The 17,282-nt window shown below is 38.8% G+C and overlaps 1 protein-coding gene across 1 annotated transcript in view; it reads right to left on the bottom strand.

Annotated features, from left to right (window-relative positions):
• The window catches only part of cacng1a (calcium channel, voltage-dependent, gamma subunit 1a), a 16,272-nt gene extending 6,691 nt beyond the window's left edge, over positions 1-9,581 (bottom strand). The window contains exons 1-3 of the mRNA XM_046048050.1: positions 9,567-9,581; positions 7,892-8,171; positions 948-1,022 (exon numbers count right to left, since the gene is read on the bottom strand). Of these exons, the coding sequence (XP_045904006.1) occupies positions 948-1,022; positions 7,892-8,129 (313 nt within the window). The 5' untranslated portion in view covers positions 8,130-8,171; positions 9,567-9,581. The remainder of the gene's footprint in view (positions 1-947; positions 1,023-7,891; positions 8,172-9,566) is intronic.
• Positions 9,582-17,282: the final 7,701 nt, after the last annotated feature.

The raw sequence follows: 17,282 nt of genomic DNA, 5'->3' as shown, positions 1-17,282 counted from the left end.
TCTACTAAATACTGAGCAAAGGGTCTGAATACTTATGACCATGTGATATTTCAGTTTTTCTTTTTTAATAAATTTGCAAAAATTTCTACATTTCTGTTTTTTTCTGTCAAGATGGGGTGCTGAGTGTACATTACTGAGAAATAAAATGAACTTTTTTGATTTTTGGAAAATGGCTGCAATGAAACAAAGAGTGAAAAATTTAAAGGGGTCTGAATACTTTCCGTACCCACTGTAGGTGTATGGGACAGAATATTCGAAGCTAGAGTGGGAGGACCAATTAACAGAGTGGAAATCCACCGCAAAATGTTCAACTTATCTTCAAATTGCTCTGTTTACCACAAGCTTCACTCATCATATTGGAAACAAACTCTAAAAAACAGTTACGTTTTCAAAAAGCCATAGGATATGCATCAAAATCTTTCAATATATTTTGTGACGAAAATGTACACTACACACTATAGAAATAAAGATGTATCACGTACAATGCATGGGCTCTGTTTTTGCAAAGAGATGGTGTGGGACATACAGTGTTGCCAATTATGACCTGTGTAGGCACACTGAATGTTAGCCAGTTTGACAAAGGTTTGGGAAAAGATTTGAACAAATCAAATTGTCTTTTACCCAGGACTTCTTCCTGTCCTGTGAGGGGTTTAGTCAATGACAGCCAGTCAAATACACCTGCTGTGGCATCGATGACTGCGTTGTGGTCAGAAGTGAAACATGAATGAAAATCTGAATCCACAGAGAGCAGAGCAGCAGCAGGTGAGGTCAGCTGGGAAACTGTGATGCAGCCAGTTTGATGTTCACATACACACACACCACCGACTGGGACATCCAAGGAACATTTTAACAAAGTTATATTCAAAATTAAATCTCTCCTTCTTCTCTTTTTTCGACAGGATGGAATGAAAGTAACTGCCATAGTGGAAACAATAACAGAAACCTACCTTTTTGTGTTTTATATTCAAATATCTCAGCATCCTGCCCTGGAGTGAAGTGTCTGAAGTAAGTACAGTTTTCCTCTGTGAAAAGAAAGAAAGTAGGATTTAGTTCAATGTTAAAACTGCATTAATTGTTTGTGTTTTTTGGCCGCCTGGGGGCAGCACAAAGACCTAACATGCTAAGGTTAACATCTGCCCATTTACAAACCCAGCATGGGTCAACATTATCATTTACTTGGAGTCACAACAAATGTGAGTCAAATATTCACTCTATTTTAGCTTTGTTTTGGTCTCTACCAACATTTGAGAGAAATATCTGGCTCTTCAGCTGCTAAATGCTCCCCTACATTGACTAGCCAGCCGCTATCTATGTCTATCTGCAGTTTCGTCTGGGGCAGGTGGATATGGGTTTTTACGTGCTGCTGTGTTGTATAATCAAAATAGTAATGTTGCAGGGTATTAAACCAAAGAAATGAGCTGAAACCAGCCACACAATAATGATTTAATAAAGAAAAACACCACACTGGATTTAATTTAAGTCAAGTGTTGTTTTTTGGGTCTTATGAAATTTCATGACATTAAATTTAAATGTCTTCAAATGCAAATACATGCATTGTGCATAAAAAGCGAGTGTACCATCAAGAGAGGGTCATGTTGTAGAGACATGTTTATTCTAGTTAATTAAGTAAAATGGCACCATGGTGGAAGCCTTTAACTACTTTCCGGTGTTGTGTTCATTCTTTGATTCTCTTGCTTTTGTTAGCCAAAATCTTTTTTAATTTAAATTGCCTAGGTAACGTTCAAGCTAATGTTTGTTGCTGGCAAACAAACCAAATTTTTATCAAGGTTTTTTCACCTTGTGTAACGTATAGCTTTCTCTTCTGTTTTGTTGTAAACTTCACACCTAATCTGTTTTTTCAAATAAATTTTTATTTCACAAAATAATCTAAAGTAATCTAATCTAATCTTCTGTCTTTCTCAACAAGTAAACTTGTTAACACTTCTATTCAAGCTTGCTCCACATACTTTTGCACCATTGGCTGTACTCAACCTGCTGTGAAGTACTGTGTGAATATGATCCTTCTATTGAACACTTAACACTGTCTTAGATCTATCTCACATTGTTTTTCCAAAAGCTTCTCACAAATTGACACCACTGGGATAATATTACCTCTAAAATGGTTGCTGTACAGACCCCAGGTTGCTTTATGTGGTTTGACTGTCAAAGTACGAATGGTTACAGCAGACGTCACATTCAATTTTTCTTGACTGGGCAAGGCGTTAAACCTTTGTGGATTTGCACAAGTAAAGCCAGGCCGTTTTATGTGTTCACAGGATGGTTTGGTAAAGTACATATTCTTTGATGCCATGCAAGTGTAAAATAAAACAAAAAAACATATGAAACAGGCTATGTTTCCTGTTAAATATTGGTAACATTTGACTTATCTCATACCACATACTTGCTTGAGGTTTAAAAATGTAAATTTGGTTAAAAGTAGTTCGTCAAGTACAGACCGGGCGGCTCACACTTAACATCTGATACTTCACTTCATGTAACCTTTTTCCGAAAGCAGAAAATTGTCTTGACCATAAAAAGAAATAACATATGTTTAGATGATCATATTTGCCTAGAGAGTGCTAACCTTTATGTACAGTATTTAACACCAGACATCTTCTGGATGTTACTTAATCTCTTGCAAAGTCAAGTGCACATCAATTATCTTGGTTATACAGTGAGGTTTCCACTCACATGTTCCTAATCCCCTTTTCCATACAGACTCACCAAGAGACATCACATCAGTGAAATGCTTTCATGTAAAAATATGTTGTACTGCATGACATTGTATCATGGTAAGAGCTCTATGTCCCATGCTGGGATGGTGGATCATTTTCCTATGTACCTTGGAAACCATGGAAATAAGCTAAAGAGGATGTCAGGTGGCCCTACCAGGAAATATATATGATATGATATTTGGCATAGAGCATAAACAATATCTCATTTTCTGCCCAAAACAAGTCAACATATTGAAACCTCATTTTGAAATTACAAGCTTTTAAATCTGTGGTATCAGAGGCAACTTTTGTTATATTTGTTGAAATTGAATGAAAACAATCCACTTACTGTAGCTGTTGCGGGACTGCCTAACTGCCTACCTATCTTTACGCACTCTGCCTGCACACTGACTGCACAGGAAAATGTGTTTCGGGGAAGTGGCTTTGGAGGAAGGCCTGAAGGGAGGGGGGTGGGGATTTTTTCATTTGGATGCTTTCAAAATCTAGCTGTCTCTTGCCAGCTCTCCAATGTTAATTAACAAAGCTTTAACGCTGTGTCATATTGTTTTGGCCATACTAAAAAGATGTTTTTATGAATGAGGACAGAGACTGGCCATCAAAAAACCCCAACAGAGCAGAGGTTGTTACTAAGCAACTAGCTCCACTGTTTTTATTGTAGAAGGCACATAACGAGGGTGTGATAGAGGCTCGTCAACTATTTGTACTTCTGAGCCAAACCTTGCATTCATAAGGAAAAAATATTCTTTCACGTACCCAAGACTGTGAATATTCATGTTTTTAAGGAAATGCAAATCCACCCCTCAGTCTACTTCATCCATCCCTTTAACACCAGACAACTCTTTCAATAGCAGGAAATGTGGTCTCGACTCTGGATGAGAGAAGAATTCTTTTAAGTCCTGGGTTGAAAAGTGTAAGACCTACCAACAGTTCGAGTGGCTCTTCATTCACTAAATACATTTATCTGGTTTGTTATGTGTGTTTAAGTGGAGCCACTCTGCATTTATTAGGCCTTGAATGCTTTGAGCTGATTATCTGAATCAAGCAGCTTTATTCCCACATGTGGGTGTGCATCACTTAATTACACCTTTTTTCTACCATCTTTAGAGTGCAAGCTTCAGCAAAAATATGAGGATGAGCTGGTGGTCATAAATTAATCTGTATTCATCAGTGGAAGCATGCTGCCACTAGCAACACACACACACACACACACACACACACACACACACAGCCTGACTGAATGACTGTTGCCACACTGTAGTGTTTCCATCACTTTCACAGACTTACATTGACTTACATTCATTCACTGGAGACTTAACCTAACTCTAACCCCACCTAATCTTACCCTTACCTTAAACCAAGTCTTAACCTTAAAATTGAATGATTTTCTGCAGCAGGAGCTAAGATTGGCCCAGACCTCTGAGCCTGTGTTTTAGTTTTGTCTGCTCTATCTGACCCTTGTAACCTTCCTCATTCAACTTACATGCTAAGTGAAGACAACTTCAATTATGTTGTTGCAGGGTCAAAACAAGCGCACATGCCACCACCATTACATCCAATGTAGGTACATTAGTGTCTTTTACTACAGAGGCTGTCAGTTTTTAATGCTAAACTTCAAACAAATCATGCGCAAAATGTATTCATTTAAGGGAATCGCATTTACATTTACTCTACATTTTGCCTCCAATACATATCTCTCTGTAAATTAAAGTACTCACACTCCACATAAAGAAAGTGGAGCTTTGAATCAGCTGTAAATCCACAGAAGCATATGGACACATGTCTACATAAATGTTACAGATATCACTGGGTATTCCCACCCCCACATATATGATGCCTATCCCTGGGTTGGTATGTCATTTGAGTGCCTATAAAGGTAAAATACCAGTGGTTCCACTTTCTTTTTGGACTATGCATCCCATAGGGGAGTGTAAAGTAATTTGAGTGACTGTGTGGGCTGCACAGAGACGTGAAGCTGCAGGAAGGTCTTGTGGGAACAGTTTAGTGGGACAGCAGGCCTTAGAACTATGCCTGACTCTTCCAGGCGGCCCCGTCACTCAGAGGAACGCTGGAGTTGGCGTGAACACTTGACCCTCACAGCTTCCACCCAAGACAGCTGAGTATTTACGTGGCCTATATTTATAACCACAACGACTGCTTGCTGAGCAGTTTACACAATATTATTTTAAAAATCCCACCTTTTCTCTATCTGGAACCATGATAAATGTGTTTTAATAACTGCCCATCTTTATATGCTGTGGCAATTGAAACTGCCAAAATGCACAAACAAAAGCACAAAATTCAATTTTCTTTTTGAAAATTAAACAGGGTGAGCAACAAGGAGGAGCTTTGTATCTGATGTTGCTTATTCAGAGCTCACAGCAGCTCGGAAAGCCAGTATAAAAAGAGATCCCAATATGAAAACTCAGACTACAGGATAGCACCTAAAATTAAAATAGCCCTCAAGTAAATTTTGGCTCAGATGGAACCTTTCTTTGTTTGAACTGAAGCGACATTTAATGTAAGTCTGTTTTTCTGAGATCATCTCGCCATCTGCGCTTTGTCAGCAGTGCCCTGGACAACAACTCAGCCCATATTTTCCAGATGAGTGAGTCGCAGTGAACAGGACCTCCTCACACTGTTTCAGTATGGCTTTGGATCAGAGGGTTACACCTCACTGAAGACGTGTGACTGTGATAAACAATAATGTTCCTGTCCAAATACAGCTATTGGGCTGGGAGACACTCCTGGAGACTAATGGAACATCTCCCAGATTTACTTACTACTTAAATAAAGGCTGCCAAGGTGGCCATCACAAATCACATGTATTGTTGTAGACATGAAAGGCTGTGTATAAGGCTCTTTACAATGCATATATTATAATATAATAAAAGTCATTTTCCAAATATTTATAGATCCCCACTGTGAGAATGTACACTATGTGCTGTCAAAAATTGCAGATAGATGCTCCAGAAGCATTTGCCACAATCTGATGGATTCCCTGCATGTCTGAGTGGGAAGAGCTGATTTAATATAATCAGCACATGCCTGCCATGCATGCACAAGTGAACCACCCTCAGGCATTTCATCTGCTCCTGGAATGGCCCTGCAGCAGACAGTGTCTGGGATTCCCCAAAGACTAACAGCCAACATCAGTTAGGACATATTTTGGGAGTTTCTTTCAAGCTTTGCGAGTTGGACAAATTTGGTGGGAAGTTCCAGGCCAATTTACATAAAGGGACATGCAGGGTCAGATATCACTCAACAGTCCCATAATGGTTTCTCTGATAACGGTCAACGTACCAGCAGGGTCGTCACCATTCTACAGAGGAGTGCCTCTCACCACAAGTCATTGAAACTGCAATCGTTCAACACTGTTTACATCCATTTTCATTAAATTAGAGACTGCTATTTTATTCAAGCAGCTTTCAGAGCATCTGTTATCACAGAAAGTTTATTTTTTGAGACATTCATAGCAAGGTGAGTTCTTCTGAAGACATCTTTATACACATAAACAATTAGCTGACCACATTAACTCAGCGTCCTGAAGGGCGGTGGTTGAAGAGATGTTTAGAGCCTCTAATTAAGTACAAGCATTAATACCACAGTATAAACATACTCCTTTTTAAGTAAAATTTTTGTATTCCAAAGTACTATTATGAGCAGCAAAATTGCCCCTTTCATAGTGTATTATACAATTTGTTACTTTAAATTATTGGAGAAGTATTTTAATGTTGTAGCACGTTAATTTAACCATTTTATGTACTGCTGGGTAGTTTAATCGACAACCATGTGTCGCATATAATAATCTGCAGAGTAACTAGTAAACATTGCTATCAAGTATTTTAAATGTCTAGTGGAGTCACTCCACAATAGTTCCATCTGAAGTGTATGAAGGGTAGTGCATAATTTTATGGGTCCTGGGACCCATCTCCTTGGAAGTGCTCTGGGACTTAATTTGAGTTTCAGAAGGAGAAGTTGAAGAGAGTTTAGAAACTGTTGTTGATTCTAAGAGGAATTAAGACTTAATGACTAAAGAAACTGACAGTGGTTAATTTACACCAAAGTAAATATTAATGTATGTGTTGGAAATTGTTTTTGTCATATTTGTTGAATTGTATGCTGCCTGTAATTTAAAGCTAGACAGAAAGAATAAATGTACTGACTAATAAGTGCACTGACTAAACGATGGTTACTTTAGTAGAGGGTTACGCCAATAACTAATTGGAATTAATTGAAAGTGAACCAAATGAACATTCTCTCCCTGTATTTAAATGACTGCCTGTATTTAAACTATACTTAGATTTCAGGAAACTATGGGAACTATAAAATAATGTGTTACTAATGGGAATACTAAAGTAAAATACAAGTTCCTCAAAATTGCTTTAACTACAGTTACTTTCCATCATGTTAAAGTGATTTCACTGACGATGATGCATGTCTATATGTCAGTTACAGGCACCATGTTAAATGGAGCATCAATTGTCTGCACACTCAACGTTAGCTGGTTTTACTAGTAAACACCTCTTTAAATAGAAAGGAGGCACCAAACAGTGAAATAAGCTGGTGTTTGGTGTCTGCTTAGTGAAAGCCTGCTGACTGTTGGGACGTCATGGCTCTCGCTTGGCCATCTCTGGTCAACGTCAAATATAACTGATAGTTTTATTCAAAGGAGGGGCACGGGCGGATCATCATCACCCAGGTGACTGAGGCTCAATTAGCACACTTGAAAACCACCACAAGACGGCCTAAACATGGCCTAAGCTCAGAGACTAATAGATGTGTTAGACTGCATTTTCACCACTAACAATGGAAAAAATCTTATTAGCTTCTTCAAGTATGTTTCAGATGAAAAATCAACTATGTTCTCACAGTCAATTTATTTTATTAATTAATGGAAGGCTCGTGTCACTCAGAATAAGATCTTTCTTCAGTTTCACAAGGGAGTTTATAATGTCAACTGACATGTCTAGTGACCCTGCATTAGGACCTCTATTCTTAGAATCTTCAAACCTCAGGACTCTGGGCTGGTTTGCATATGGGCGCGTCACAGTCACAAACAAACAATATTCATATAGTTTAGAACAATGCCCTTAGTCTAAATGGTACAGCAATAGAAAAAAAAAGCCAATTGTGCCAGTTAAAGAAGCTTCTCTTACCTCCAGGCAGGCTGATGGGTCCGCAGCCGTGCCCCTCCACGTAGTTTTCCGAGCTCATGTAGATGTGCTTCTTGCACAGTCTCCACAGGCCGAAGTGGGCCGCCTCGCAGGTCTCATTGACTTTATCCACCAGCGGGCTGAGCACTGCCCAGTGGTCCGTTACTACTGCCGTGAACATGCAGGCCATTCCCACCAGCAGTACGAAGACAGCAATCTTAATCTTTGTGCGTTTGTGCATGTTTCCAGGTAGTGAGATTTCTGTTAAATGAATATTCTTTGCCTGGTATGAAAAAAAAATCAACAAAATTGGATGTTCTTCTATACGTCTGTGTCCTAGAAGCTTCTTTCCTCAGTGACTGCAGCAAGCTTCCCACCTCTCTGCCTAAGACTAGTGTCTTCTCTCCCCTGTTGCAAATCTGTGCCTCTGGTTCGAAGGGAAAGGGGCCAGACTGTTCTGTCCCCGTTTCAAGTCCCCCTTTTCCCTACTCACTATGAGTTGCTGTACAACTGAGGGGCTGCAAGTTTAGACTTACAGCTGTTGAGGTAGATCAGGAAAGTTGATGACCAAACCAACTGTCTGCCATGGTGGGCAATGGGCGTGGGGGCTACTGCATGTGTTGGTAAGTGTTTTTCTGGGGGGGGGGTTGGATGCTATATATGAGCTATAAATGTGACTGGTGAGTCAAGTTGTCAGACTGTCTGCTTATCCGATTACAGTGCCAGATAGATAGACAGAGATGTGCAGCGTGCCATAATAAATGGACTCATATAAACACATTCTCTCATCCATATTTACACGTGAATTTTCAAAATGGACATTTCGGCATTGTGAGAATAGTTTTCCCCCTTGTTTCCATCCATCTACAGTGGCAATGTTTTCACTCTCTGTCTTCTTACAAGACCGCCTCAATATGGATTTGGCTCTGTAAACTATTTATAAGGAGAAGGTGGATGTGTTTATATAGAGCAGCAGCGGGGTTCCAGCTGTCAGACAACAGTAGAGTTTCTCGGATGGAACAATACTGCTTTTAGTAATTCCTGTCAGGATACCCACTTAACACTATGTCTAATAAACCAGGTAAAGTTTAAATTGATTATAACGGCTTCTTTACTGAGATGCTCAGCGTGTCATGTCGCTACAGTGTCATGGTAAAATCATGGTAAAAAGGAGTTTTAAAAGGTGAAATCAGTAACTGACTACTGTCCTTCTGCATAGAAACGCATAGCCTGCAACATACAGTGTAATTCTTTGTGAACCAGGATAGTACCAATAAATACGTGTAGGTACAAGTGTACAATATGTGAAGTTATGGAATAGGCGGGTAATAATGTGGGAACTTAAAGATAATTTATACTGTATTGGTATTTTGTAACTAAGTTAGAAGTTTAGGGGAAGAGGGGCAACTGAGTTCTATGTAGCCTTTTATAAATCTGCTGAGATTTATTTCAGAATTACTATATACTACTTCCCTAAACTGAAGGGCTACAGATGATAACAAAATGAGGATAGGAAAAGTACATAATTCCTACCAACTACAGGGTACATTTGTGTTTTTACTTTGGAACAAACAGAGGGAGAGAGAGGAAGTATTACCAACATGCTGTCGGCCTATAGCCTATATGTTACTGTTTATATTTGGCCTATTTTCAGTATAGAATACAACATTGTACTTACAGGGGACTGAGGTGGTACAGGTTTATGTGGACTGACGCTGTTGTTATACACAGTGCTGTTCACTGTTGTTTTGGAGTGCAGGAAGTTGTTAAGCTTTTTTATGAGGCAGCTGTAGAAGATGATCGTTTCATGTCCTCACAGTGTAACTGTCACGAAGAGCAAAACATACAAAGACTATAGTCATTGAAAAACTAAACTAAAAATATGATATGACGAACTATGAGTCATTTTGTAACTTAACGAAACAAAGTAAACTAACTTCAAACTATTTCAACTTGCATCGATAGAGTCCCTGAACAACAGGTCAATGGAAGACAGTTTCAGCTGCCACACGCTTGTGACCTGTATGCGGTTCTTAATGCTCATGTTAAGATGGATACCCGGTAATTAAATACTTACAGTGTAAGTTCTCTTTAAATACTTCCCAAACCCCAGCTTTGTTGCTCAGTAGTTCATACTGCATCCCGTATTAACAGAATAGTTTCCCAGTAGATTAAGAATTTTCTCCACTTTCTTCCCACATTGTTACCTCCTTATTCCCTAACTTCACATTATGCTTCATTGTACCTACAATTACACCAAACTGGTACACCAAAAAAAGGACACTGGGATGAATTACTCTTATGCTATGGACCGTGATCTAAAGCGTGACCAAATAATCTTTTCCTGCAACAACATGTGGTTTGTTTTGTGGTACAAGGGAATATGAGTGGACAACGCACCCTAAAGCCCATGTAGAAGTAACAATACCTATCTTTCGAAAAAGGTTATGTATAAGTAAGTTATGTAAGTGTTGTGCTATGTAAAGATCACCAAGTCTCCTGCAAATGAGGCTACATGTAGCATTCAAGTTACAGACAGGCACATTGGTACTTCTGTTTTACTGTTATTCCACTACAATAATAGTAATCAGATATGATGTGAGGGTACTTTAATGTCTTAATGCCTTAATGCAGAAACCTCTGCCATTAACGACATTTACCTTACAGAAAATAATTCACATTTAGATATTTTCCTGTAAACTTCAAGGACTGCAGACCTTGCCTACAGATAACAACTTGAATTGCGATGGCCATAGCAGAGTACAATGTTCACAGTTGGTGCAAAATGGTGAGTTGAGAAACAAACCCTGGTCTTTTGATTCTGCGGCATGCACACCACACCCTGATGCATACCAGAGATTTATTAATCAGGTGAAAATGACTACTACATAGGAGCAATGGACATGTCTCAGTGTAGCATCCTCTCATCTCAAATTATGCTAATTGGAATAAAAGCACACCAAAATACACCATAGAAAAAAAGTGGTCACAGGACAAGTTGTACTTGTACAGACATAACGGGCTTGGATTTTTCATTTTATACTAGTATATATTATGTACAGTGCATAAAGTACAATAAAATGTTCATGTAAAGGCATTTTTCCTCATGAACAGTGCTGTGAAATGTGTGTGGGGGAAAAAAAGAGAAGAAAAACCCAAAAGGTGCGCTAATCTCTTTGATAACTCCCTTACAGTAAATCACACTGGTACGTCTCTGTTTATATTTTTTAAGCCTTGGCCCACTTTGGTTCTTTTATAAGAATTGTGACCCACTTCCCCCCACCCGGTTCGAGCACTGGTGCTAGTGAAAGTCAAAAAGTTCTCACGGAAACAAAGTAGAATTCGAGAAATCACTACAAAACCTGCACACAAGCTAACATACTGTATGTATGCGTGCAGGCTCCAGCTGAGGGATCAGTCAGTTGTTACCACCAACTATACCCACCCACTTATGTCCCAGAAAGCATTGCAGTGGTTCCGCTCAACAGATCCTCAATCTAATCCTTAATGAAACAACAATATTTTACTTGAATTCACTTTGTTTCCCTGCTTCCGTTAGTGATACTGTTTTAAACAACAACCTGGCTCCTGTTTTTGTTGTTTTGCTTTGGCCGCTTTGGAAAATGATACCATTTTACTCACTATTTTACCCTCTGAGATATCATGGCAACATGAGGACTCCTCTTCTGGGCGGCTTTCCGTTTGATTCCACAACACATTGCAAACAGGAGGCATCAGGTTTCAAACAAGTCCACTTTATCTGAATTATATAAAGCACCAACAGTATTTGGACATGAAACTGAAAGTGTATTCATCCAGTGTGTCCATTATAGTGATCATTCCATCCAAACAGGCAGTAGCACTCCAAATCAAATGGACAGTTTAGATAATAACAGATAATGGCATTAAAGTGGTTCAAAACCTGTTTGATTGCTCATGTTTGTGATGCCTTGAGCTGATTTTGAGTTGATGTTGCCATAATAAAGAATTGAAATTCACTCTGTTTACCACGCTATATGTGTGTCCTCACCCATCATATAGGTTTGGTGAATCTGTAACTCTCCTTGGCCTTACATGTGTTGTGTGTGTTATCCCATGATAGACGGTCCAGGCTGAATCCTGTCTCTCTGGCATTGGCTACTCTTTACTTCCATTGACCTTCACCCTTAAAAACATTCTACTAAATTCCAAGGCACAGTATTTATATAGAGATATATGTTTTATATTTATGATAATAATGTGCTTTATTTGTCATCTTTACTCTGATAAAAGATTTCAGCCTACCCTGATCAGTTCCCTTTATATTAATATTTTATTGAATATCCTATTTTTCAGTCAATATGGATATACGTATGTAAGGTTGTACATCAGGTTGGATAACACACATAAGTGAGAGAGTAGAGGCTGTGACACAGAGATGTATAAGAATCAGCAGGATAATCACAGGTTTACAGCTCTTTGGTGTGTGTGTGTGTGTGTGTGTGTGTGTGTGTGTGTGTGTGTGTGTGTGTGTGTGTGTGTGTGTGTGTGTGTGTGTGTATTTCATGGTTTTATATTTTATATGGGGAGTTTAACATGAATGTACACTAAGCAATGGGGATTCGTGTCACTGTGAAGACACAAATATACATGCTCACAGGTAGAGACGGCTTTTGGGTTTAGGGTTCAGATGCAATTAGGTTCAGGTTAGGTATGTAGGTGTCATGGTTACGCTTAGGGTAAGGGGCCAGGGAATGTTTAATGTCAATAGCATGTGGGTGTGTGTGTGTATGGGGCCTGGATGGATTACCAGATAAACTCTCCTCATTAAACCCTTAATCAATCACACACCAGTGATGGCACTGAAATAATTACTTCTAAAGGAGCAACCACCCCTCCATTAGCTGGTTCAACCTCTGACCTTTTGCTGCACAGAGACAGCCACACTGGAGCTGTAAGTGTGAGTCCTCAGGGAGACTTCTGGCTCTTCAAATATCTTCTAAGAAAAATAATCTCATCCTGTGGGCTAATGGTGTGGACAGAACCTGAACCACTAAACCCTATTGATTGTTATCACAGAGGACACGAGGCTATACTGATTTTTGCTTATTGTGACTGTTTGTTGGTTTGGGCCTTCTTTGGTCTTAGTTGACTTGAACCAACTTTGTTACAAAGGGTCCAGCGTCAGACTTATACCAGTGGGATCTCATTTCTGAACTGCATGCAAACCAATATGTGTGTCAAGTATGTGTAACAGAACGGAATTTATAATTTTATGGTGTGTTTGCTGACAAGCTGAATTAATTACATCTATCTGATGAAAGACTGAACAAAATGAATCAACCTTGGCGTGATTAATCTATGAAGGCCTACACTACAAGACAGTTTGATCAGAGCTTGTTGTTGAGTTAACTTTTCATTTAAACACACTTACTGACTTGTTCAGATGTACTTGCAGTAATCAACAAAAACAATAAGGCACTGATTGTGGTTTCTAAAATGATTAACCTTCTTTGATGCATGATTTTAGACATTCTGTGATGTACACTTTCCTTATACAACTTTAGAAATGAGGGCAACGGGTGCCTACTCAGAAGCTTTTGTTTTTCTGTCTCGAATGAAGACTTGTAACATCATGCTGCTCGACCATGTGGTATTTTTTCTTGTGTATTGTTAATCCATGACACAGAGGCTTCTGGTGTGCGACAACCTCATTTACCAAAAGTTCAGTTTCTGCAGCATTTGAAGTAGATTAGTGAAAATGTACTATTTTAAGTCACTGGTTGGGTGTGCATGAACATGACATGATTTGTCACTATATGGTGCAAAATAGTGACTCAGTTAATGAGTTGAGTAAACCGTTCTTGCTCTTTTATCCTTAACAACAGAGACAAAATAGAGGTATATTGTTATTCTTTTATGATTTTTAACATTTTTCACCAATTTGAATCTGTTGAGGCTGGTGGTATCTTTCTGACATGACTTTATTTTGTTTATGATTCTACTTTGTTGCCAGCTTTACGGTGGTTACATGGGATGTAGTAAGAAGAACTGGATGGAGCTCCATTCATTCATATGAAAGTTGCTCAGTGGGTGTGTATGGAAATTTTTTTTCAGGCCTCCACAGGCATCCATGTTTCTGGGCCCACAGAGCATGTGCACTAAAGCACTAAAGATTGAAAGCATGCATGTTAGAGACTTCCTCTGGCCGACTTATTATACATAATTAAATTAAAAATAATTCAATTAAATAACTGACTTGTCTATACTTTTTATTGGATCAAAATGATTAATTTCTCATGATGAAAAAACTCAATTTTGGTTGTTTGTGACTCTGATATGTGTAATTATTTCACAGTCCTTAACTGAAACAGACCACAGAGGGTTTGAGGATTGTGTGCAATCCTCAAACCCAATAATGGATATAAGGACAGTATGCTGAGTTGAAACACAGAACTGAAAAACTGTGTCACACCTGAGGGCAATTCTCTTCTGTACCAATTCATCACTTTGAAATAATTTATTTTAGCAATGTGGTTGCCTGAATATCATACACGCTTTCTTTTTGTTGGTTATTTGTCAGCTAATTAAACTGAAACAAAACTTTCTTGCTTCTCGTTCTTTTCTTGCAACACCCGTAGTTGAACATCAAAACATGCTACTTACAGTTGCATTTGCTTTATATTTTTGACATTTAACTTTGTTTGCATTTGGGGGATTAATGGGGAGAGAAAAAAATACCATATATTAGCCAAGGAGTTTGGCCCTCCTCCTAGCGTGTTGAAAGGGTTTTGTTTGCTTATTATCAGATAAGCTGCATTTCTGCAGACTTTGTAAAATAACTGAATATATTACACTACACTGTGATGATTTGTTGTTCTTCATGTGTCATAGTAGATGAAAAGGGTTAAGCTCCAATTGCTGCCAGCTAAATCCAGTCTTAGCACAGTCACAGATGTCATCCTAATGGATGCCTGTGGTTTCTGGATTGACAGTATGGCACAGATATCAACAGGGAGCGAGGAATCAAGCCCCCTGCTGGACAAAATCTCAGCCATTTAAAATTTTCAAAGAGAACTTGGGAGTGGAAAGAGTGCCTGTGGAGATGGGATCTCTCAGGAGGTAATCGCATCTGGCTTTCACATTAATCCTCTAACCTCCAAGTACATGTTGCACTAACAATGAAGACCACATAATATTAAACTAACATGTACTTCAATGAACTGGCTCTCAAACATCAACATGGAGTATAGTGTTGCTCTCGACATGGGCGACTTGATGACAGTTCTTGACATTATGTTGAGACATCAGTGGTTTTAGAAAAGAAAATTAAGCACAAATGACATTTTTTTCCGCCTGTTTTTGATAACACAAATGATCTTTTCTCTATGTGTGGAGATTTTGTCAGCTGGTGACTCTACGTATACAAAATGTATTTCCAATTTGTATACAAACTGACGTAATATCTACACCTGCCAGTTACATTTGTAATTATATTGTTTGTCTAAAAATGAGCCTTCATTGTCCTTCCATGTCTTACAAAAGCAGACATATAATTTATAACTTTAAATAAGTAGCTTTTAATGACAAAAACTACGGCTGATAAATTGCTTTATAATTAAATCATTGCTGGCTGTTATTGCTCTGTCATGGCATCAAGTGTATCAGGTTTAGTATAAAAATAGATGAAGTAGACTGAACCATTTGTCACACCAGCAAATCAGGTTACAAAGACAGAACAGGGGTTGAGACCCCTAATCCTTATTTTATCTGTCCTGCACAGCTAGGTTAGTTCTGTGCCTGCATGGAGAGGTGACCCTGCCATTTTTTTTCTCAATTACTTTGGGAGATATTTCACTGCTACACAATTGGAGGGAGGAGGGGGGCGGCTTTATTGTGGATGAAAATATCAGTGAGGTCCATGGCATTCAAATTCACAGGGTTTAACAGCCTGAGTGATAGACAGAGGAGAGGGGTGGAAAAGAATCGCTAAAATTCGGGGCTAGAATGGGAAACAAGGTCATCAGACCAGTTTGGCATAACAGAGATACATCACACACACAGAGAATGAAAATAAGTCTATTCTAATTCAAGGCTTCCCCTGTTCCAGTGACTTGAATGACAACTACTGTATAGCTGAGCATATGATAAGCATGATACTGATTCACAGACCAACAACCAAACTAAACCAATTCCAACTGCTGCTAAAAATATTCAACTGGGAAACAAACCATGAAGCTGACATGGAACCCAGTGAAGCGTGTACTATACCAAGAATGAGTAATTTGAACTTCTAACTTCCACACACATACACCACCCCTTTTGCTCCAGCTTTTGTTTGGAGACAAGGAGACAAAGTTTCTGAAATCTGGAAGAGCATTTGGGAGCCTGTTAGTTCAGTCAAGCATTAAGTTGGCTGATGCCGATTTCCTTTAACACCCTGTGGTTGCCCGACTGTCTGCCTTGGAATTTCATAGCAGAACATAACAGGCCAATCAGCCCCCCGTCATTAGCTAAATACTTCCTCAATAAAGAAAAGCAAACTCTGTGGAACAATTCTCAGTTCATAATTTACTTTAAACAAGTCTAAAAGTGAAGTTAAATGTAATTACAAAGTTGAGATATGAAGATTAGGCTTTCCCAGTCAATGTTCAGAAAAGCTGTTCTTTTATTCTAAAGAGTCCAAACTAATTTTTTTTCTGTTTAGGGGACTAGCCAGCCTGTTCCTGACCTTTGATCAGCTGAAAGAAGCTAAGGAGAAAATTAACATTAACATGATAATACTCTATATCTTAGAGGGAAACTTATTTATTATTTTTCATCCTGGACCCTATTTTTCCATGTCTATGTGACTAATTGGCATATAATTTTTTGAAAGTGACCCAGTATTGAGCAAGCGTGCTGCAGCAGTGAAACAGGGTTGCAATATAATCCTTGTGGGCAATTGTGCCTCATCAAAGTACATCCACTAGTGCTTGTCTTTGCCACTGACAGGCTCAGAGTGTCTGACAACATTATGGAAAGGATCCGCATTAGCCAAAACAAAGACCGCTATAACAAGAGACAGTTTCACACAAAATGCTGGGAAACCACTGCAATGTTACAGTAATATTTTTTATAAACTCTATGTTGAACTAATCCATGCAGGTTCCATGACAACTTTACATTGACTGCATTTAGCCAACATGATAAGTCAGCATCAGGGTCATGTAAGTTACAGCGACAGAGATAGGTGAATAAGCTGTGTACCTGTGTACTGGTTAAACGACAATAAATCTAAATTGAACGTTACAAAACAAACATTGCAGATCCATACTAATCTAGCTGGCTAACCCTGCATTGCATCACTGTAGGCTAGTAGAAACAAATCATTCCACATTAGCTTTGTACCATTACATAATTTCTTGCAGGCTAA

This window comes from Micropterus dolomieu, linkage group LG04, assembly GCF_021292245.1.
Source record: "Micropterus dolomieu isolate WLL.071019.BEF.003 ecotype Adirondacks linkage group LG04, ASM2129224v1, whole genome shotgun sequence".
Taxonomy (NCBI): domain Eukaryota; kingdom Metazoa; phylum Chordata; class Actinopteri; order Centrarchiformes; family Centrarchidae; genus Micropterus; species Micropterus dolomieu.
Note: the sequence above shows the minus strand (reverse complement) of the source record. Positions and strands in the feature narration are given on the sequence as shown.